The 23169-nt window shown below is 50.3% G+C and overlaps 1 protein-coding gene across 1 annotated transcript in view; it reads left to right on the forward strand.

Moving 5' to 3' along the window:
- Positions 1-368: 368 nt before the first annotated feature.
- The window catches only part of LOC132455051 (pleckstrin homology domain-containing family A member 5-like), a 67720-nt gene continuing 44919 nt past the window's right edge, over positions 369-23169 (forward strand). The window contains exons 1-3 of the mRNA XM_060048760.1: positions 369-524; positions 639-715; positions 1754-1811. Coding sequence (XP_059904743.1) covers positions 433-524; positions 639-715; positions 1754-1811 — 227 coding nt within the window. The 5' untranslated portion in view covers positions 369-432. The remainder of the gene's footprint in view (positions 525-638; positions 716-1753; positions 1812-23169) is intronic.

A 23169-nucleotide genomic window follows, 5' to 3' on the forward strand; every position in this document is an offset into this window, starting at 1 on the left:
CTTTAGTAGAAGAAGCGAATGGCAGGCTTTGAATGGAAAAAATCTGTGACATTTTTAATGTTTTATTTGAGTTGACTTTTAAATGGTGTAAAATGCGCTGAAATCGTTATAGGAACGGCCGTCCCTAAAATGTAAATATACAATTGTACTCAAATAAAAGGTTCAAAATTTCACCGATCTTTTGGATAGATGGATTAAACGGTTCCACCACAACATGTCTAAACACACACACAAAACACACAACCTTACTGCCAGTTTGGCAAAACGGCGAGCAAACCGGAAAAGCGAGCCCCCCTCTCGGGAAGACGGATTGGTAAAGTCTCAATCCCGCCAGGGTTTCCGCGCGCGCGCCACAGTCGCCACGGAACCGCGCGCCCCAGTCACCGCGCCGCTGTGTAGTAGCAGCAGCGCGAGCAGCAGCGTCGGTTAGATATGGCGGCGGACCCGCACCCCGACTGGCTCGCCCGCCTGCCGTCTTCGTGGAGTTACGGAGTGACTCGGGACGGACGGATATTCTTCATCAAGTAAATATCTATCGGATAGCAGCGCATGGATGTGTATTGGCTCTTCTTTCGATCATTTTTCCCCCCTCCATTTTGGTTCACCTTCTTCCTCCCCCTCCGTTTCTTTACCAACAGCGAAGAAGCCAAAAGTACAACCTGGCTGCATCCCGTTACCGGAGAGGCCGTCATCACCGGCCACCGGAACACGCCAGGTAACCACCGCGGTGGAGCCCAGAACCCCCGCGGTCACACACGCCTCCTCCTGGGGTCGTTTTCCTGACGAACCGGCGGGGAACGGGAGACTTTGCACTCCGAAACGCGAGAAGACGAAACAATGTTGGCGCTCTGCAGCAGCAACAGCCTCCTCTGCCGCGCGCAGCGCGCGGGCTCATTTGGAGCGGTAGCTCGCGGTCGCAAAGTGAGCGTGTGATCCATCGATCATAGGAGCTCAGGCCGATCAGCGTGCGGTGAGGAGCCCGAGCCGATCAGAGGACCGCGCGCGCAAAGATAGCGATCAGAAGAGCCTGCGTTCGCAGAGCCATCGATCAGAGGAGTCCCGCGCGCAGCGCGCGCGGTGCTCCTCTGATCGATAGATCGCGGTCACTTTGCGACACACTTTTAAAAGTTCCGTCACGTAGCGGGCTAGGTGTAGCCGGCCTCACCGCGCATGACCCGCCCGCGGTGACATCTGACACGGTTCTCCTCGGCGTCTTCTCAATGGGTCGCCGCCCACGCTGATGTTGTGACAGCTCGAGATGCGTTGTCTGGTCGCATCGTTTGATTGGGAAAAAAATAGCTTTTTGTGTTATTGAGCCCCCCAATGGCGCCTTTGGGGTCCCTTCTCCGTGCAGGACCGATATTCTGCAAAGGCGAATCGTAAAAACACACACAACACAACGATAGCAGAGCGAGATACGCGGGTGTAACGCAATCAGCTCGCACCATCTCTGCATGCAAAAAAGGGTTCCAGCCCGTTTAGATGGAGAGAGGATTGAGTCCCGTTCATAATGTGGGAAACACACATCATCCTACTACGGATAAAGACACACTGTGTGTGTGTGTGTGTGTGTGTGTGTGTGTGTGTGTGTGTGTGTGTGTGTGTGTGTGTGTGTGTCCGCAGCTATCAGCGTCGCATCGGTCAACAGCTGCTTATGTTTTTGCTTCTCGTTGGCGTTTTTTTCTTCCTTTTTCTCACAGCGCACATTTTGTCTCCCCCTCCCTCCCTCCCTTCTCCCCCCTGCCTCTCGCAGATCTACCGACGGGATGGGAGGAAGGATACACGTTCGAGGGCGCGCGCTGCTTCATCAAGTGAGTGAATCTTAATGAGATGGGGGTGGGGGGGGGGTCTCTGTCACTTGGTCTCTGTCTCTGTCTCTGCCTCAGAGAGCTCGCTTTGTTTGGATCGAGCCCAGTGATTTCCCCTTGTCACACAAATCATGTGGCACACGTGCACAGATAGACATGCACTTGCGCCCACACACACGCACAGACCTAGCCCTTCCCGGACACACACTACACCTGTGTGCTGCTGCCACTAAAGGAAAGCCATGCCCAGCCTCAACTCCTCTCTGCACTCACTCTGGTCTCTCTCTCTCTCTCTCTCTCTCTCTCTCTCTCTCTCTCTCTCTCTCTCTCTCTCTCTCTCTCTCTCTCTCTCTCTCTCTCTCTCTCTCTCTCTCTCTCTCTCTCTCTCTCTCTCTCTCTCTCTCAGGGTAGGGAGGGAGGGAGGTTGGCTGCCAGGAGGACATTAGTTTAGACTGTGACTCAACCTGCGCCGAACAGGCTCTACTTGTTAACGTGCGTGTGTGAGAGAGAGAGAGAGAGAGACTCTGTGTGTGACAGAGCTTCTGTAGATTTATCGGCGCCAGCTTCTTGTGTACGTTTAAATTTTGTGGACCTGTGTGACTACAAAAAATGCCCTGCAGCACACACTCACTCACAAACACTCACTCACAAACATCTTCACCACAAACTCACACTAACGCACAGACTTGAAATAACATAATATCGCCTTTTAGGTGATTTATTTTGCTAGCTTCTCCACTTTGTTGGTTTTTTATCAGTGGCCATTTTAAGACTAGAGACTGACACATATGGAGGGCTAATATAGCCGTGCTATAAATAGCCTCGAACCACTGCTCCATGCACCACTGTGCACAAACACGCGCACACACAGTCATATAGCTCCGCCGATAAAAGCAACACACTACGTTTTCCCCAAGTTGAGGAACTGCAATGTTGGCAAGTAGATTCCGTCTCTTCGCAGCTGCACGGCGACCTTAAATCAATCAGTGTCACCAATGCACGAGGGGCCTATCTTTGCATCATTGATATGATCTGGTAGTCATGCACATGCAACAGATGCACGCCTCCTGTATTTATGGAAAGGTATTCCAGATCACAGCCATCCACATACGCCTCCTAATGCTGCTGTAGAGCGATCGTATCTTTGTCAGACACGGACATAAACCGCACTAATGATCGGGACTGCGTGTTGTCCAAAAAGCAAAAAAGCCAGCGATGTCTCATCCGGTCGTTGCGTAACGGCTTCTCTTGACCACAATGAGCCGCGTTGGACTCCAGCAACAACCGCTGTCTTGTGTGCAGGAGAATGTGGGGAGGCCAGCATTCTGCACAATCTCCTCGCAGCCTTTTGCATTCCTCCCAAATACCTCGCTGGTCAGCCGCAGCTCCGCTCTGCACAGGCAGGGCCCTCTTCCTCAGTTGGGGAGAGCGTTCGGCCCGCCCTGCCCTTCTCTGCAGCCTCCTCTGGGTCGGAGAGGGGTTCACGACCTTTGACCTCAGAGACCCTACTTCACACTTGATATGTGGACTCCCCCCACCCCCCCCCCCCCCGCCCTGTTTCAAGGCGTTTTGGTGCAGCTGCGGCGGCATGTGGCTCAGTTGCTAGTTCGATCCCCTGCTCCTCCTAGCTGAGTGTAGAAGGGTCCTTGAGCAAGACACCTCACCCCTGACTGCTCCAGCCGAGCTGGCTCTCGCCTTGCATGGTTGACACCGCCGTCGGTGTGTGAATGTGTGCATGATGAACGGATGAATCTTGGGCAATGTTGTAAAGCGTTTTGAGTTGCCACTGGTTAGAAAAGCACTGTATAGATGCAGTCGATTTGCCATTGCTGCCTCTACGCTGGGGCTCTGCACCCAGTTCAGAGTGTTCTTGTTCCTTGCGTTGAAAGAGATTCGAACATTTTCACTGTGAAACGTGCTCAACGCTTTCACCCTTTGACCGCAGATGACCTGCCCTTCTCCATGAGGAACCGGCCCTTCTAGTGAGCCCCACACTCGCAGCTGAATGGAGGTCTGTGTGTGTGTTGCATGAGGAGGTAATTACACTCTAGACGATATTAAACCCTGTCCTCGTGCCGGTTGAGGCAGTACTACAGCGTCATGCCCTTCAAGGTCAACATCGGACCGCGTCCTTGTTTGTCTGACCTCACCGGTCCAGACAACCATCCCGAAACGAGCTTGGCAGGGAGTGATGTCATCGAGAGCTCGGAGGGAAACATCACACTCGGCATCTTTTCGAAGACACCTAGTTTAAAAAAAAAAAAAAAACTGCCTGCAAACATTGACTCGGATTGCACCGGAAAAATAACTGGTCAATATTTTCGCGATGCGGAGTAGATGTTGCAGACTGCGAGATTTTCCCAGCTCGTGTATGAGGCGGGCCCCTGGAGTGCGTTTTAATAGAAAGTAGCTGAGTGTGACGGTTCATCTCCGGGGCCCGGAGCTAGGGAGGAGCGGACGGGGGGGGAGCTAGTTTGGGCTGTTGATGAGTGGTAGCATCGTGTTCGTTTGTCTCTTGTCCTACATTGGTTACTGGAGTAATCACATTGTTATGTAGCCGTTTTTAAAGAGGCTGTCCGGAGCCTGGTTAGCTTAGCATCTCCTCAGCTGTCTTGTTGCTCGGAACATGGCACGGGGACTCGCCTGGCCCTAGTCACAGATCAGGTTTTAGATTTGAGATCCCCCCCCCCCCCACCCCGATGTGAATCACATGTTGTGATGAGCTACAGGGATGTTATGAACATGTTATTCACACATTGTGACGACTGACGAGTAACAGCGATGTGATTCACATGTTGTGATGAGCTACAGGGATGTTATCCACATGTTGTGATTCTATTCACATGTTTTGATGTTATTCACTTGTGGTGATGAGCATTTGAGGGATGTTATTCACAAGTTGTGATGAGCTATAGGGTTGTTATTCAAGTTATGAGCGTGTGTGATTGGAGTTGACGGCTGAAAGAAACCTGTGTGTGTGTGTGTGTGTGTGTGTGTGTGTGTGTGTGTGTGTGTGTGTGTGTGTGTGTGTGTGTGTGTGTGTGTGTGTGTGTGTGTGTGTGTGTGTGTGTGTGTGTGTGTGTGTGTGTGTGTGTGTGTGTGTGTCGACTGCAGAGTGTGTGTGTGTGTGTGTGTCGACTGCAGAGTGTGTGTGTGTGTGTGCGTGCGAGTGCAGTGATCCTCAACAGAAGGTCCTGCTCTGCTGACACTTAAGTCTCCGCCTGACTGAACCTGAACCCCGACTTCTCTCCTTTTCTCTCCCCTCCCATCGCCTCCGGTTTCAGTGCTTGTTTTTATTCTCTTCTGTTTTTCTTGTCTGATCCTTCTCCTCTCCTCCCCTTCGTCTCCCTTCTCCCCCTCCCCTCCCCCTCCTCTTCCTCCTCTCTCCTCTCCCCTCAATCTCTCCTCTCCCCCACTCCTCTGTCTCTCCTCTCCACCACTCCCTCCCACCTCCTTTCCCCCCTCCTCTCCCCCTTCCTCTCCATCGCTTCTCTCCCCCCCTCCCTCTTCCTCCTCTCCTCCTCCTCCTCCCCCTGTCTTGTGGCTGGCTCTCTGCGTGCTCCCCTTGTTGAGTCCCGTGACATCATCCTCATCATCTTCCTCATCAGTGGGCTGGCCGGCTCCCAGAGGCCACAACCTGATCCCGCTAACGCATCAGATCCCTGAGACGGCAATCCTGGCCGACACACACTTGGCCCCGCCTCCTCCCCCCCAACACACACACACGCACACGCACGCGCGCGCGCGCACAGACACACACACTGGCGCCCCCCCATTCATCAACCACTTGGCTTGTGTTATTGTGGCTCAGCAGTTCTAATTCACGCTGCTCTGGCTGGGTCCTACTCAGACCCAGCTGATGCACGTACACAGACACACACACACACACACACACACACATACGCGCGCACACCCACAAACACTCCTTGACATCACTGTGATAGAGGATGCTCTCAGACGTTTCTTGTGGGATGGTTCTGTCGAAACACGCGTTGATGACAAGCGTCCTGCCGCGCTGGCTGACGATCCGGTTCTGTGGCTTTTGTAGGATGGGTTCAGACGAGATTTGAGTTCAGACGTTTGACTGTTATTTGCGTGTCGCTAACTGCTGGTGTTAAGTGTTTGTCGCTAGGATTCTTGTCAATTTGTCCAACGTCCCTTTTTGACAACCGGCAATTTACAATTTTAAACAAATTCTTGTCTGTTGTCGGACAGCCTTACCCAATTCCTAACAGCGTGATGTATTTCACAATTTAGAGAAGTATGTTCAATTAAATGAACAGAATCAGAATCGCTTTTTGGGTAAATCTTGAAACATGGCCTGACATTTGGAGCCAGGTGGGGGCTGGCCTGTTGCTCAGTAGGTGGAGCAGGCTGGCTGGTAATCGGAAGGTTGCTAGTTCGATCCCCGGCTCCTCCTAGCTCAGTGTCGAGGTGTCCCTGAGCAAGACGCCTCACCCTGACTGACCCCGACGAGCTGGCTGTCTGTCGCCTTGCATGGCTGACACCGCCGTGAATGTGTGCATTAATGGTTGAATGGTAACATTGTAAAGCGCATTGAGCGGCAACTGGTTAGAAAAGCGCTGTATTAATGCAGTCCATTTTACCATTGTGGTGGGGGTGAGGGTGGAGCGTCGGGAGCCTGGGTGGAGGTGGTGGTGTGGGTGGAGGCTGGCGAAATCAATTTAGACGCGCTGTAGACGTCCTTCCTGAAACCTGATTTATGGGGAGAAGGAAAACAACACCAAAGGCTATCGATCAATAACCCCGGCCCGCCAGCCGGCCTTATCCCCTGGCACCAGAGGAGCACATGGGGGCAGACATTCAACTGGCTCCGCAGCTTTATTTATAGGGAAATCAATGAACAAAAAGAAACAGAGACACACCTCCAGTGAAACATATGCTAGTTGCCATGGCCACGGGGCGTCACATGATCTATGAGTCCCGGTTACCCCCACAAACCGTCACACGCAGGCCGCTGTCCACGCATGCTCTGGCCCTGGGCTTGTATAGTCTAGGCCATGTCAGTCTAGCCGGCATGTGCAAATTAGTGAACCGGCAACCCTCCAGTTTCAGATGACCCACTCAGCCTAGAACCTAGAACCTAGAGCCATGTGTCTCATCACAGCACACACACCAGTTGCCCATGCATTTGAAGTGGTGTGCTGTCGTGCAGTCCATAGCAAGGGAGCATATGAGCTAACGTATATGAGCTAACGTTTGCTAGCTAACATCAGGATGCCTATGAGGCTGCCCTGCTGATCGTGTGTTAACGTATGCTAACTAACAAGCTGCATGCAACGGGACACGAATGATGCCGCCCTCCTGTTAGTGTGCTAACTAGTAGCTTGACAGAGGGGGAGGGGGGGGGGGGGTTAGAAAATGACACGTCCAGCAGTGTGTCTGCGCGTGTTTGTCAGTTGTGATTGCTGTGTTTTGGGTTGGAGACTCCAACACTAAAGTGGGTCATTGTCTGGGTGGGGCCACTGTAATGATATATTGTTCCCTTCTCAAGACACTGTGGACTCGAGTCCTTCCACACCGCAGTGTGGAAGGACTCGAGCCGGCCGCTCTCCGTTCCCCGTCTTAAATGGGACGCCCGTGTTTAAAGCGTGTCAATGTTTAATGAAGTTCTTAATTATTGAACACATCACACATCACGTCTGCAGTGTCTGGGCGGCGACACCAAAGTGGCAGACGGGCCATTATGCAACATATGACTTGGTTCACGTCCGTTATTTATGACTCATGAACCTGTTGAAGCTGACTAAGAGAGCGCGACACCGGTCGATGTTCTGGTCGGGACCTCGTATGAGAACCTGGGAAGGAGCTGGAGAAGGAGCTGGAGAAGGAGTTTAATGAGGAATGGCTGATTGTGTCAAGCTGTGTGGAGACAGGAGGACGGAGTCGTTTATCACTTGTGTTTACTGTGATGCTGACATGACGATGATGTCAGCCGGATTCATTTGAAGGGCTGAGCGCGCGCACACACACACACACACAGACACAGACACACACATACACACACACACACACACACACACACACACAGCTGCTGTTTGCTAACAAACTTAATCCCCTCGTGTGTGTTGTTCAAAACATCAAACCCAAACTTAAAATAGTAATGTTCTGGTAATACATCACCATTATCTATTGAAGGAAGAAACTTTCCTCCCTAGATATTTAAACAACATTGCATGCATTTTCGTGGATAAAATATTCACAAGATATTGTAATCCCTTTGCCTTGGGTCTTCATTTGTTCAGAACACACACACACACACGCGCACGCACGCACGCACGCACGCACGCACACGCACACGCGCGCACACTCTCACACTCACTGACTGAATAAAGGAAAGCTGACAGATCTAGGATACTTTGTGAGTAATGAGTCATTAACTACCCTCTCCTCTGATTGGCTCTGTGATGAGTGTTGTCACCGATTCAAAAACTTAAATGAGTGACTTTCTGTGGAAATAATTCTAGAGAACTTACAGTATTATAAACCATTCGTGAACAAAAAACTCATTTTGAAGTAGACCGACCAGTGACCAAATTATGGAAAGCGACAAGCGTACAAAATATATGTCACAACAAAATCTTATTTCTAGAACAGCACTAGTGATATTGGCCCAGAAGTGCGCTGGGTGAATCTATTCTTAACTGCGATAAGCTTCAACATGTTGCAGTTTTGTTGATGGGGATATGTGGGGGATGCTTCATATGCTAACACACAGGTTTAGCATATCCAGGTGTCAGTTTAAGTAATTACACTCGTTTGAAACAGAGTGGAGCTGAATAAAAAATGCCACTTAAAATAAAATGTATATATTTTAAACTTTACTCTTTATATCTTTCGAGAGCTACTCTTTTTTTGGAATTGGGTCATCGTGTGATCAGTCTGTTTACTTCCAAACACAATTTGGTTTCCTCAGTTTCATATTATTCTATTATCTCTTCCAGCCCTGGTTTAGAAAAAGCAGCAGTTGTTATGGTTTGGATTTGACTGTTTGATCAACTTCCTCAGTGTGTGAGCCAAAGGTGACATCACCCCCCCCACCCCTCCTCCTCCCTCCCTGTGTGTCTCCCTGATGGGTGTGTTTGTCTGTCTGTCTGTCTGTCTGTCTGAGGTCGGCTCTCACTTCACCTGAGCCCTTCTGAAAACAGTGGAGCTGGCCACCAAACGAGTTAGTCGGCTCCTAGCCCGCTCTCATAGCCATCAGGTCACTTACCAGTGGTTAACCCCTGACTGACGAGTCAACCACTAGTTTGGGTCCGGATACCCAGGAAAACGGGCCGTAAATGTTGGGTTTAGAAAGCCTGTTGAGAGGAATGCTTGTTAGCGCAACAAAGGGGTCCAGCGGGCATTAACACGGACATACACAGCCGGGCTTTCACTGGTGTCTGAACCAGGAAGAGATCAGTACACAAACGCACGCAGCGTTATCCATGCCTCGAATTCACCTCCCCATGACTCCTCCCTCCAGCCGTCTGCCAACAGGAACGGCTTTGACCTGTGATTGGCCCTGATACTTCCTCCTCATGAACACCGTTGACCTGGGATTGGCCCTGATACGTCCTCCTCAGGAACGTTGACCTTTGATTGGCCCTGATGCACAAGCATTAGGAGACACAAATTGACATTAAAAACCAGGGCAATCAGCAGACGCTATAATTTGAAGCGATTTACAATATGTTCTTTTGTCAGAAGAAAGAGAAACAACAATATATCGCTGTCGGTACAGTAAGGATGTTCATAGAACCAAGTGCCAAGCACTAACAATAGCTAGGTGAACCCATTCCCTGTATACAACACAGATAGCTAGGATAAGATGCTACAGCGAGCTAAGTACTATTTTTACATTAAGAGCCAGGACATACAACTTGCAATAAGTGCGTACAATCAGTGCGTAAGAGGGTTGTGGGGTTGTGATGGGACAGTTGAGACGTTCTCCCCGTCTCAGTGCGTGAGAACAGGAGTCTAGGAGAGTGTTTGAGTGTTTGAGACTGTTTTTCTAACCCAGCTGCAGAGGGGGCGTTCTCCACGTTCACCCTAGATTACCTCACCATGGGACCCGGTGCGGGACAGAAGCTCTCAGAACTATTAAGTCACGAGTGTGGCTCGTTCATCACCGTTGGTTAAGGAGCAAAAGTCGTCACTCTGCCGTCTTGTGACGCGTCAAAAGGCCTCCCCCCGTGACATCGGACGACAGGGGGAATTAAGACTTGATGTCCCCGTCTGTCTCTGTCTCCGGCTGGCTGCCCAGTGTGTCCACTGTGTAGCGCGCTCCGTCTCTGGAGGGGCTGAATATTGATGAGGAGTGTAATCAAGCAACGGCACACACACACACACACACACACACACACACACACACACACACACACACACACACACACACACACACACACACACACACACAGTGTCAAACGTCTCGGGGATTATGGATTGAAAGTAAGACAACAAACGTCTTCTTTTGTGCTCTCTGAAGTCAGAAGCACATATTGACTGAGCGCAGCGCAGCCGTGCGTGAGACACACTCCCCCCGCAACCGGGACGGCCAGCCCTCAAACCGACGCTCCGTCTAATTACTCACAGATCAGCAGATCCTCTTCTGCAAAGACCCCTTCTGACTCACTCTGACGGGGCTGGCAGGCTGCACTGCTTCAGTGTCTCTCGCCCCCCTCGCTCTCTCTCGCTCTGATGTATTGAGAAATGCTCTGATTCTACAGAGTCATGAGTTATGAGGGAGACATTTGGACCGGAGACGAGTCCTGCCTTTTTAGCACGCTTGTGTTAACTGTGGTCCTGACATGATGACGTCCTCCAGATTCATTTGAGGGGCTGAACTGCGACACACACACACACACACACACACACACACACACACACACACACACACGACCACTCTGGCTAGCTTCTTGTTTAAGGAGGTCCACTCTGTCCACGTCAGGTTCCAGTGTTTCTAACTATTGATTTTAGCTCAACATAGTTTTTTTCCGAAGCCTATTTCTTTTACTGGAATAAAGTGCATTCTGGAGCAGTGGGTGACTGGTCGTGGAATAATGCCGTCTGGGATCTGAGACAATGAACAGGAAAGGCTTAACACATTTCTTACTCTCAATTTTCTTCAACTCAATAGGCAGATCCGTCGATTAATAACCAACTCCCCCCCCCCAGTGCCCCCCATAGAAGGTGTGAATACAAATGTGGGATTATACTTCTGCATCGAGCGTGGCTCTCGCTCCATCGGTGTTGTGTTGATGGGTGTTGTGTTGATGGGTCGCGTCCTGACGGTCCTCTTACCTTCTGATCGTCACCGAGAGCGTGGAGACTCGCGTTGTTGCCACGGCAGCTATTCCACACAGGGGTATGAATGAAGCTTGACTTTGGAAACCACCCGGCTGGTTAAGGATATTATAAGATTCACCTTGGCTCACGTCTACATTAGATGACATTGAGCTAACATGGCCGCTGTGTCGGTATTCCTGTAAAAACACAGAAGGCATAGAGCTAACATGGCCGCTGGATTGGTATTCCTGTGAAGGCATGGAGCTAACGTGGCCTCTCGGTCGGTATTCCTGTGAAGAGAGTCTTATCTTGCTCTGAAATCCCCTTTTTACCACCACTTTATTCACAGGTGACAAAGCAAACAACAGACTATACAGAACAACACCGGCTGCAGTACGGGCAAATAAAACAATGACCTTTGCAGCGAATGTGCATCTGTGTAAAGTCAGCAGGTCAGAACTATGCTGCAGAACAACTACAAAACCTCATGTTGTTGCTTCTGTCAGAGCTACCAGCGACGTGACGGAATCTTAATATGGAGCTGGATCTTCAGCTGACCTCTGTGTGTGTGTGTGTGTGTGTGTGTGTGTGTGTGTGTGTGCGTGTCTGTCTGTGTGGGTGTGCATGTGTGTCTCTGTGCGTCTGCATGTGTGTCTGTGTGTTTTTGTTATCTCTGCACCTTTTTATATTCATGTGCTATGCCTCAGTATCTCTTTCCCGTTTACTCCCCCTCTCCTCCCCTCTGTCTCTCTCCTGGTATTCTCTGTGTGCTTAGTGTTAGTTTCTCTCATGTGCTCTCATTCATTCTCCTACACTTCGGCGGCTGGCCTGATGTGTGCCGTACCCAACGAGCCCTTTTACGACTCATTTAGGGTTTGAAAAGCTTTCCTCTGCTGCCATTCTTCCATCCTTCTTGCGTTCTACAGGCATTCTGCCGAGCCAATGGAAAGCAGGGGCAGTCGTGTTATCAAAACAAAGATTAAAACATTTGCATCGTCACGTCGGCCACTCCTGAGATCATCCATTGGTAAACACTGTTTTGTGACTCAATGGATTTTATTACAGGAAAAACAGCCAAATATGTTCTTCCCAGACCTGGTGTTGGGATGTGACCGTGTTCCATAGCGGCCGTTCCGCTGGCGGGCTGCGGAGTAAATCAGACATCAGGGACGGGGATGGAGGAGGGGGATGACTTTGAATGACCTCTCCTGGGGAACACCATTCGTTATACTCAGCATCCGAGGTGGAGCGGAAGAAAACGTGTGTCTCTGTGTGTGTGTGTGTGTGTGTGTCGGGGGTGTTTACTGTGTGTTAGCCAGTGTGATGTGTTCCCATCCCCCCCCAAAATTCATCTGAGATTAATTTATCTCGCTCTCTCCCTCCACACCCCTCTCAACCACTAGTGTGTGCAGTTGTGTATGCATGTCCGTGCGTTTCTGCGTGTGTGTGTGTCCTGTCCAAGTGTGCAGTCCGGTATCCCTGTAGACAAATAAGAAGGCAAATTGATTCCTCTGTGAATCATGAGAGACGGCGAGTGTGGAAGCTAATGTCTGCCAGACCCGTGCGCGTCTCACACTTTAGCTTCTTCCTAAGCGTCTATGCTAACCTTAAGCGTTGCTAATGTAATGAATTTTCTCGAGTGTCTCTGGGGTCTGACGCAGCAGTTCTCTCGACCCCAGCACCCGATTCAGCTTTGCACGCACGTATGTGCCCGTACTGGATGTGTTTGCTCGTAAATTAAAGCGTTGATGATTTAAAGCCGACGCAGACGTCCACAGGAAGTGAGATCACAGGTTCCCAGAGGAAGTCCACATCGTCTGTTTCCTCTCCGACCGTCCTTGCGAGCGTCTAGAGAGCCCATTGCTGTAATCACCGGTCAGCCGAGGGCACGCATGCACGCACACACGCATGCAAACGCATACACGCACGCACGCATACGCACAACTGCATCGTTCAGTTGATGCTGTGTGCGTATTGGCGGTTGCCAAGAAACACAGATTAACGCCAAAACACACACAAAGCAACCGAATACACAGAAACACTACTGTAATATTGGACTTTATGTACGCACTTATTGTATGGTATACATCCTTGCACTTTAAAATAGTACTTAGCTATCTTTGATGTATATGGGGAATGGGTTACCGATATATTGTTGTTTCTCTTTCTTCTGACAAAAGTACTTATTGTCAGTCGCTTCGGATCGAAACGTCTGCTCAATGCTCTGACTGTAAATATGGGTTTCTTCATGGTAACCGTCACATTGAATCCCCATCCATCACTTTAGACACCTCTCTCACACACACACACACACACACACACACACACACACACACACACACACACACACACACACACACACACACACACACACACACACACACACACACACACACACACACACAGTGTAACAGACCCACCTGTCCTCCAAAGTGAGTGATCAGAGTCTGCTGCATCACACGCTGTGAACCTCAGTGTTCTCTGTTGTCCTGCTGAGAGGTATCAAACCGTACGGCCAGACGCGGTTACGACCGCCTGGACACACCGCCCGAGACTCACCGGCCGATCGGCCATCAATCTCCCCGTTCAATAAATACGCCGCGTGTTTAGCGACCGCTGTGCCGCCGCCGCCGCCGCCGCCATGCGGGCCGGTGTAATGGAAGCTTGAGATATTGATCAGACACGCGAGCAGTGAGACGTGGCCGTTGTTTTACTGCAGGGATTTAACTAGGCCTGCATAGAGGAGAGATACAGACATCTAGGAGGAGGGGGGGGGGAGTACACACACACACACACACACACACACACACACACACACACACACACCTTAGATGTATACAAGGACAAGGAAACACTCTTACACACACCTGCACCGGCTCCACGCAGACACACACTCTGTCACATAAAGACACAAACACACGGTCTAGTTTGCCAGCATTTCCGAATATTATTAACAATATTACCACTTTGTCAAATTGCCTGGGTTAACGAGACAATGAACGCACATTAAATAACACAGAAAATAGAATATTTTCCTTGTACCTCTGTGTAGCCCCACCCATCCAACCAGCCTCTTCCCCCTCTCCTTCAATCATTCTTCTCTCTCTTTCCATCCACCTCTCCGCTTCCTGTCTCTCTCTCCCTCCATCCTCTGTTCACCTCTCCTCTCCCTCCCTCTGCCCCTCTCCTCTCAGTTCATCATCCTCTCCACGCCCACCCTGTTCCCCCTCTCCCTCCACCCTCTCCCCCCTCCTCGTCCCTGGGTCTCCGGTCCAGAGTGCCCTGGCCTGGTTGCCGGCGGCCCTACGCTGCTCCAGTCAGGGTGATTGGTAGCGCTACAACACACATAGCCGCAAGGCCAGGTGTGATTAATGCGGCGCCGGGCTCCGCTGGTTCTGGAAGGAGCCGGACTTTACTGCTGCGTAGGCTATTACTCTCCCGCTCTGCCATCTGCTCTGTCTGCTCTCACTCCCCCTCCCTCTTACCGCCCCGGTGTACTTTAAAACGACACCGCAATGTCGTGTTCGTGGAACCGGCTGTGGGCAGGCGGGTCCGGGCGGCATGTGTCTCTGGAGGCGGAGCGGGGTTGGCTGGTCACCGGAGGGTTGCTATAGTTCGATTACCCGCCTCCTCCTAGAGCGGTGTCGAGGTGCCCCTGAGCAGGACACCTCACCCCGACGACTGCTCTCGATGAGCTGGCTGTCGCCTTGCATGGCTGACTCCGCCGTCGGTCTGTGAATGGGTGATTGTTGGGCAATATTGTGAGGCGCTTTGAGTGGCCACTGGTTAGAAAAGCATCGTATAAGAACAGGAGCTGCTTGACTTACACCGCCGCCTCCCCGGGAGTTTTACAACCAGGGTCCTGCCGGAGCAGGAGGCTAACATATGAGCCACTACGAGGTGGATGGCCTTGGGAGACACTCTGTCTCTCTCTCTCTCTCTCTCTGTCTCTCCCTCTTCTGTCGCTTTCTCTCTCTGTCTCTGTCTCCTTCCTTTTTCTCACTCTCTCTTTCTCTTTCTCCCTTTGTCTCTGGCTCGCTATCTCCATATCTCTCCATCTATTGATCTCCTTCCATTCCTTCTCTATTCTGTTCCTGTTATCCCTTCTGTGTCCTGTCTTTAACCTCTCATCTCATTAAGATGTTGCTCATTCACTGTCTTTCTATTGTCTCGTTCTCTCTCTGCCTCTCTCCTCTCCTCCCTCTCTCTTCCTCATTTTCCTTCTTTCTCTCTCTCTCTCTCTCTCTCTCTGTCTCTCTATTCTCTCTCTTCTCTTTCTCTGTATCCTCTCTCCCTCCCTCTCAATCCTAGAGCTCATCTCCCATATGAGGATAAAGAGCAGACCGATAGGTAATCTACTCGCCAGGCTGCCCAGGATTACAGTGATCTGTGATCCGGAGTGTATCTGTATGCATGAGTGTGTGAGGTGCCAAGCCGCTATAACATTCACTCAGTCCAATACTGGCTCTGTCAACACGCTAATGTTCACAATCTGCTTTCTGGAAAATGAGAGTTCTAGCCTACCAATCCTCATGTGTGTGCGGTATGTTTGCGTGTGTGGGTGTGTGTATGTTTGCGTGTGTGTTTGAGTCTGTGTGTATCTTTTCATGTGTTAGTGTGTATCCTTCCGCGTGTGTGTTTGAGAGAGACAGTGTGCGTGTGTGAGTGAGAGTGTTTGTGTGTGTTTGCGTGTGGGATTGTATGTTTGCGTGCGTGTGTGTCTGCGTGTGTGTGTGTCTCCATTTGCTTGCCAACCCCTCCTCCCCCAAAGAAAAGCCCTCTCATAAACGGATGATGAAGTGGAAACAGATTTCCGAAGGTGGACCCGCTTATTGGATGGAGAGGCCTGGGGGGGGGGGGGGGGGGGGGGGTCTGGTTGTGGTTCTGAGAGCAATGAGAGGGCTGTCTGTACGGGGTGAGATCACACCGGGATGTGTATGCCTGGCTCGGGCTGGGTAGGGGGGGGGGGGGGGGCTGGGTGTGAAGGCAGCTTCTGTGCGGAGTCCTGGAATCAAACACGGAGCGAGACCAGGATGGAAAACATGGTCCCAGTATCAGGCATTTTAGTTGGAACAACATCCCTTACTGTGTGTGTGTGTGTGTGTGTGTGTGTGTGTGTGTGTGTGTGTGTGTGTGTGTGTGTGTGTGTGTGTGTGTGTGTGTGTGTGTGTGTGTGTGTGTGTGTGTGTATGTTTGTGGTCAGTCGAAGAAACACCTACACAGACAGTTACCTATCATCTCTCTAACCCCAGCCAACCCAATCCTTCTCCCTCTCCTCTCCTCTCCTCTCCTCTCCTCTCCTCTCCTCTCCTCTCCTCTCCTCTCCTCTCCTCTCTCCCGACCCACCTACCTACTCTGTTACCACTTTGTGTGTGTGTATGTTTTTGCTGGTGAGTCTCTGTACATCCACACATGACATGAGAAAAGGCTGTACTGTGTGTCTGTCTTCTCTACGTCACACTAGTCAAGCAGTACGACAGAACTCAGAGCATGTGTGCCTTCACATGTTTGTGTGTGTCATGTGCTAATGCGCACGTTTGCCAGGTCACATGACATTGTACATCCATCTCGTAGCTGTACTATAAACATTGTGTGGTTTTAGAGTTGTTCCGGAAACACTGAAATACAAGTATGCTAACTAGCCTTTTATGCTGGCGGCTAGTGAAGTACACATTCAAATGGAAGCTAACCGCAGCCTAGCCACGTTTTGCACCCGCTCGCTCATCAGTGACACTGCTTCGCACGGCCAGAACTCAACACTAAAGGCTCAGTTATGGTTCCACGTCGACGTGACGCAATGACAACGCAGACGCTTGCTGCGTCGCATCGACGCAAGGTTGCGGTTTTTGGGAGGCGCACGTCAGGCCCTTGGGGTGGACGCAAGGAGGGTCCGCAAGGATGTAATTGTTCCGTAAACCCCCTTGCGTTGCGTCGACGTGGCACCATAAGCCTTTACTCTTGAGGGTTCTTTTAGGTGTTTTTGTTTATTTCCTTAAAGCTTGTTTTTCTGCTCTCCCTTTAAATGCAACCCACGAGCTGAGCGGCGCTGGTTTCCAGTCCAACAGATCTATGTTTATATTGATGGAGGGAACGGCTGTGGGCGGCGGATTATGCTTCCATGGACATGCACGCATAAACACAAACACACGACACACACGCAACATTATACACACACATATACACATGCATGCATACATACATACACACATACATACACACACACACGCATACATACGTACCTACATACATTACATGCATACATATACACACACACACACACACACCATACATAGACTATACACACACACACACACACACACACACCATACATAGACTATACACACACACACACACACACACACACACACACACACACACACACACACATTATTCATACACACACACACACACACACATTATGCACACACACATTATGCATACACACACACACACATTATGCACGTACGCACAAACACACCACACAAACATACATTATACACATACGCCCACGTACACAAAAAAACATACGCACACTTGACAGCCCGGAGATTTGAGGCTGAAAAGCCTTGTTTGTGTTTTATTGTGAATACACTGAATGTATGCACATGCCTATACTTTGAATTCCTACACTCCTGCAGGTGGTATAACAGCAATCACACCGACTGTATCTCCTGGTCGTCCTCACAAGCGCTAGCCTTCACAGTTAGCATAGCGGCCGTGCTCCATTAAACCTTTTAACGCAACAGAGCTAATGCTAGCTGGGGTTGTTAACTCTAATTAATTGTCTCTCTCTCGCTCGCTCTTTCTCTCTCTCGACCCAATGATTCTCTCTCTCTCTCTCTCTCTCTCTCTCTCTCTCTCTCTCTCTCTCTCTCTCTCTCTCTCTCTCTCTCTCTCTCTCTCTCTCTCGACCCCAGGTTTGCTCTAAATCCATGTCCTCATTACAGTCCTCATTGATGTTGTGATTATGATGCACCAAAGTGAGAGTAGTAATAATATTAATAATATGCTGAGGGAGGCAATTACAGAGATGGCTGTTGATACATCAAATTAACTGGTCAGTGCTCTCGAATTCAGGGTGTTAACGCTGGACTCAGTGGTCCCAGTTCAGATGCAGAGGAATGGGGACCTGTGGATGAGAAGACTGAGATCTCCCTCTTCACCCCCACCCAGCAACTCCTCCAACTCCCCTCCTCTCTTCTTCTTTCTCTTATCTACTTATTATCTCCCAGCTGATAGATGTTTTTATACCTCTGCCTTCCTCTTTTGATAGCATCCCTTATCTCTCACTCTCTCTCTCTGTCTCTCTCACTCAAGCTCTTGGTTCCCTCTCTCTCTCTCTCTCTCTCTCCCTCTCTCACTGACTGACTGACTCACTCCCCCTGATCATCTTGTCTGCGTCCGCACGAGAGCGTTTTGATTGAAGACATAGCCCCCCCATCACTGGTTCTCTAGGTGAACCCTCCCAACACCTCAGTACCCAGTGGGAGGTGTGATGGACCCACTGCACCATGCCGGAGGTGACCGGGGCTGGAGGCAATGAGAGAGGGAGGAGACCTGAGAGGGGGGGGAGGGGGGACTGACTTCGGGACCACAGGAGGACGTTTGTGTGAGATAAAACGTTTTTTTGTAGAAGATAGAGAGGTTTTGAGGTCAGTTGAGAGGAAGGGGGAGGAGGAGAGGGAAGGAGGGAAGGGAAGAGAGTATATTTTAGTATTCCATCCATAAGGAGAAGCTGTAGCTGACAGCTTACACAAAGTTCAGCACCAATCACACACAGAAACCCAGCTTGAGAAAACATACACGCATACACATACGGACCTCAGGGCGGCGCGGAAATATACACACAGAAATCCATACACCCACGAATGTACACAAAGACCAACAGGGACGCACACAGTCGCATACCACATGCGCACAAGCACACTCAGAGGAGCCGACAGTGAAATGTAAACACTGCGACTTAAGGAACTCAGCTCTGCGTTCCTCCATCTCGCTGTGGAACGCAGGCGGTTTCCAGGCCTCCCTCTATTCACGACTGGCCACTACTGCTCACACACGCTAGCCTTCTCAGTAGGCAAAGCGGCCGCGCTCAGATAAAGCTTTTGAATCAACAGAGCTAATGCTAGCTGGGGTTGTTAACTCTAATTAATCGTCTTGGCTCCCTCTCTCTCGCTCTCTCTGTCTCGAACCTAGGTTTTTCTCTCTCTTCAAGGTTTTTCTCTCTCGAACCAAGGTTTTTCTCTCTTCAAGGTTTTTCTCTCTCTGGAACAAAGGTTTTTCTCTCTCAAACCAAGTTTTCTCTCTCTCTCGCTCTCGCTCTCTCTCGCTCTCTAAATGTGTCTGCACACAGATTCATGGGAGTACGGTGAGTGTGAGTGTTTGTATGGGTCGTGTGTGTTTTCTGGGTGTGTGTGTTTGACTGTGTGACAATGTGTTTGCATTCTTGGTCACTGTGTTTACTGTGCATAAGGGGAGCGTTGGCTGGTGTGGTGGAGCTGGCTGCCAGGCAGGCCTCCCTGGTGTACCCAGAGCCAGACCGCTGATGCACACCTCCAGTGCTTCAGGTTACTGCAAGCTAGCGAATCAGCAGTCACCAAGCCAGCATAAGGCAGGGGGCTGGAACCCCCACATACCCCCAGCTCCTCCTGACTGGTGCTTTAAGTGAACCCCAGTGTTGAGATTCAGCATCCTAAAGAGCGCCATAAAGATGTCCCGTTAATGCCTGTGTGTTTGAATCACTGCAGACTGCGTCCGACACATTGGGCATAGGATTCGTGGCACTACAGTTGAGAGAGGGAGCCGTAGAAGCTCGGGTCGTCTTTATTCCCAGTAAAAACTACTTTCAGAATCACTGTTACAATAGTGAAGGGGTACATCCACTACTCAGAGTACAACGTTAAATGCATGTCATACCTTTGAGATTCACGGCTGTACTTGCTCTGAAAAAGCATCTCAGCACGAGAGAACTGCACAACCTTTGTGTTGGTCTCTATACAGTCCAAGAGGCTGTGGGCCTGTGTGGTGCTACAGGTTCACGGGTGGTAGAAACTGGGGAAACTGATCGCATACAAACAGCAGCCCTGTCCCAATACCTACCGTACCCTACCTACCACGGTTAGCCCCCCCCTACTGTTCTTAGCCCTCCCTGAGCCCTGATGGACTGGGTGCCCTGGCTCTGAGGAGGGGGTCAAGCCGTCCCGGTCAGCCATCTGTTGGAGGGCTTCCAGATGCGGACTGTCTTGTGTTTTACCTGGAAGTGCATCTCTGACTCGATCTGCATCCCCCACTGTTCAGCTGTGTCTCTGTGTGCGGTGCGTCGTCAGCGAGAGCTGCTGTGCAATGCAGTATGCAGAAATGCTTAGACTTAAATGGTGCCGTGTGTGTGTGTGTGTGTGTGTGTGTGTGTGTGTGTGTGTGTGTGTGTGTGTGTGTGTGTGTGTGTGTGTGTGTGTGTGTGTGTGTGTGTGTGTGTGTGTGTGTGTGTGTGTGTGTGTGCTTTTCCCCGTGTGTGTGTGTGTGTGTGTGTGTGTGTGTGTGTGTGTGCTTTTCCCCGTTGCCCTTTCTGTGATCATTACTCCTTTTACACATTGTGTACTTTCTATTGGTACTGTTGCGACATTTTTGTGCAGATGTGTGAGTTGCGTAGAGGAATGCACCCAGTGTGGGCTGGACCCGTGGGACAGTGCCATGCTCAGGGGCAACACGATGAGGCAGAAAGAGCAGCAGTACCAGCGTACGCTGATAGAGGCCGAGGATCTGCATATGATCTCGTGGACGTTCTGAGAAATGGGAAATTGGAACATTTACAGCAAAATGTTGGAACTGGTTTGGACCAGAGCCTTATGAACGTGTGTGTCTCATTAAAAGCCCAAACCGGGGACTGTCTGAAATATAATAAATAATGTGATGAAATTCCATCCCCCTCGACCCAGAGGAAAAAACCAACCCTCCCTCCCAAAGTGTGTCGAGGTTCAACCTTTTAAAACGACGATTCGCTAAGTAAGCATTCTTCAAATCCAGTCTGACCTTCTGCTGAACTTTTGAGGGTCACCCGAGGGGAGCTTTGAAGGCCTGGGAGAACGTCTTCAGAGGCCGCTGAGTTCCAGGCGCTTCTCCCTGTGACACGGGGGCCGTGGCGCCGCGGGGACCACGTCTTCAGAGAACCGACGCAGCCGGGAAGCTCATAGTTACACCTTTTATTTCTCTCCTCCATGGCATTCATTTACAAAGTCTCTCCATCTCCCCATCCTCTGTGTTTGTATGTGTGTGTTTGTGTGTGTGTGTCCAAGGGCACAAGTAGAACATCACTATATTTAGTTTGGTAGCTAAGAGTCACCTGACAGAAGCTACCCCCAGGGAAATGATTCACACACACACACACACACACACACACACACACACACACACACACACACACACACACACACACACACACACACACACACACACACACACACACACACACACACACACACACACACACACACACACACACACACACACACACACACACACACACACACACACACACACACTGCTCCATCTACAAAGTGAATTAATTCCCAGACGTACCCCGGCGGATTCGGAGACGCGTGGAGCGTCATTCATTAGTTAGTAGAAGCGATCCATGATAAATGACGACTCTTTACTCCGACTGAGCATCACAAGCTGGACGGCCTCATAGGAGACGACACGGCCAGTTACTGTACGCTTCACCGGACCCACCCAGTAGCTTGTGTTAGCACGCTACTGTATGCTAGCAAGGAACCGCACAGTAGCTTGTGTTAGCACGCTACTGTATGCTAACACGGACCCACAAGGTAGCTTGTGTTAGTGTGCCCAGCTGTACGCTAGCTTGTGTTAATATGCCCAGCTACTGTATGCTAGCTTATGTTAACATGCCCAGCTATTGTACGCTAGCTTAGGCTAACAAGCCTTAGCTACTGTACTCTAGTACCCACACATTAGCCTGTGTTAACATGCTTCTGTACGCTAGCCCAGCTAGTGTACACTGGCACGGAGCCATAAACTAGATTGTGCTAGCGCGCCCAGCTACAGTACGCTAGCCCAGCTACTGTACGCTAGCATGGACCAAAATAGTAGCTTGTTTTCAGCCAGTACCAGTACAAAATGTTTCCTCATTTGCCTAATGAAGATGGATGGGTCTCTCATCATGTACACAGTCAGGCGCGCATGTCTGCTCTGTTCAAGTACATTCTATCTCACTCAATTTGGATCAAATGCATCCTTTTGAAGTCGTGCTGAAATATAACAACAAATCATTGGCTTGATATAAACATATTTGGGAACAACATTTCTTACTGCCTAGAAATGTTCAAGAACATTGTGTATTTATGTATCTGAATGCGTAACTAGTATCACTGTAAATTGCTCTGAATTCTGTCAGTGCAGAATAAACATCTCTGTACAAACAGGAGCTGATTTCTAGAGCAGTCATACAGCTGCAGAAGGTCAACCTTCCTGTCTCTACACCAGGGGGCGGGGTCTGGGTCAGGGGGCGTGTCCAAGGGGGACCGGCCTGAAATGTGATTGGTCGTCCCGAGGGTCACCCCGGCTCAATGGGTTTTGAACTTGTCATTCAAAATCAGAAACAGAAGGGCGTTTACACAATGCTGCAGAATGTATCTTTGATAAGTTTCTTTGTTTTTATTGTCCTAGTTTGTTGCCTGTATTATCAGATGTACACACATACACGCACGCACGCACGCACGCACGCACACACACACACACACACACACACACACACACACACACACACACACACACACACACACACACACACACACACACACACACACACACACACACACACACACACACACACACACACACACACACACACACTCCGCCCCACAAACACACACACACCCCGCCCCACACAGCTAGAGATAGCTGATTGACGAAGCTGTTCTGAGCCTCGGCGATGAACTCCTGGCTCTCTCTCTCGCTCTCTGTCGAGAGGTGAGGAGGTCAGGAAAGACAGTGAAGTCAGGGGAGGTGAGGGAGTGAGGTGTGGTCATGACAGCCTCTCTCAGCTCTCAGTTCT

Source organism: Gadus macrocephalus, chromosome 4 (assembly GCF_031168955.1).
Source record: "Gadus macrocephalus chromosome 4, ASM3116895v1".
NCBI classification, from domain to species: domain Eukaryota; kingdom Metazoa; phylum Chordata; class Actinopteri; order Gadiformes; family Gadidae; genus Gadus; species Gadus macrocephalus.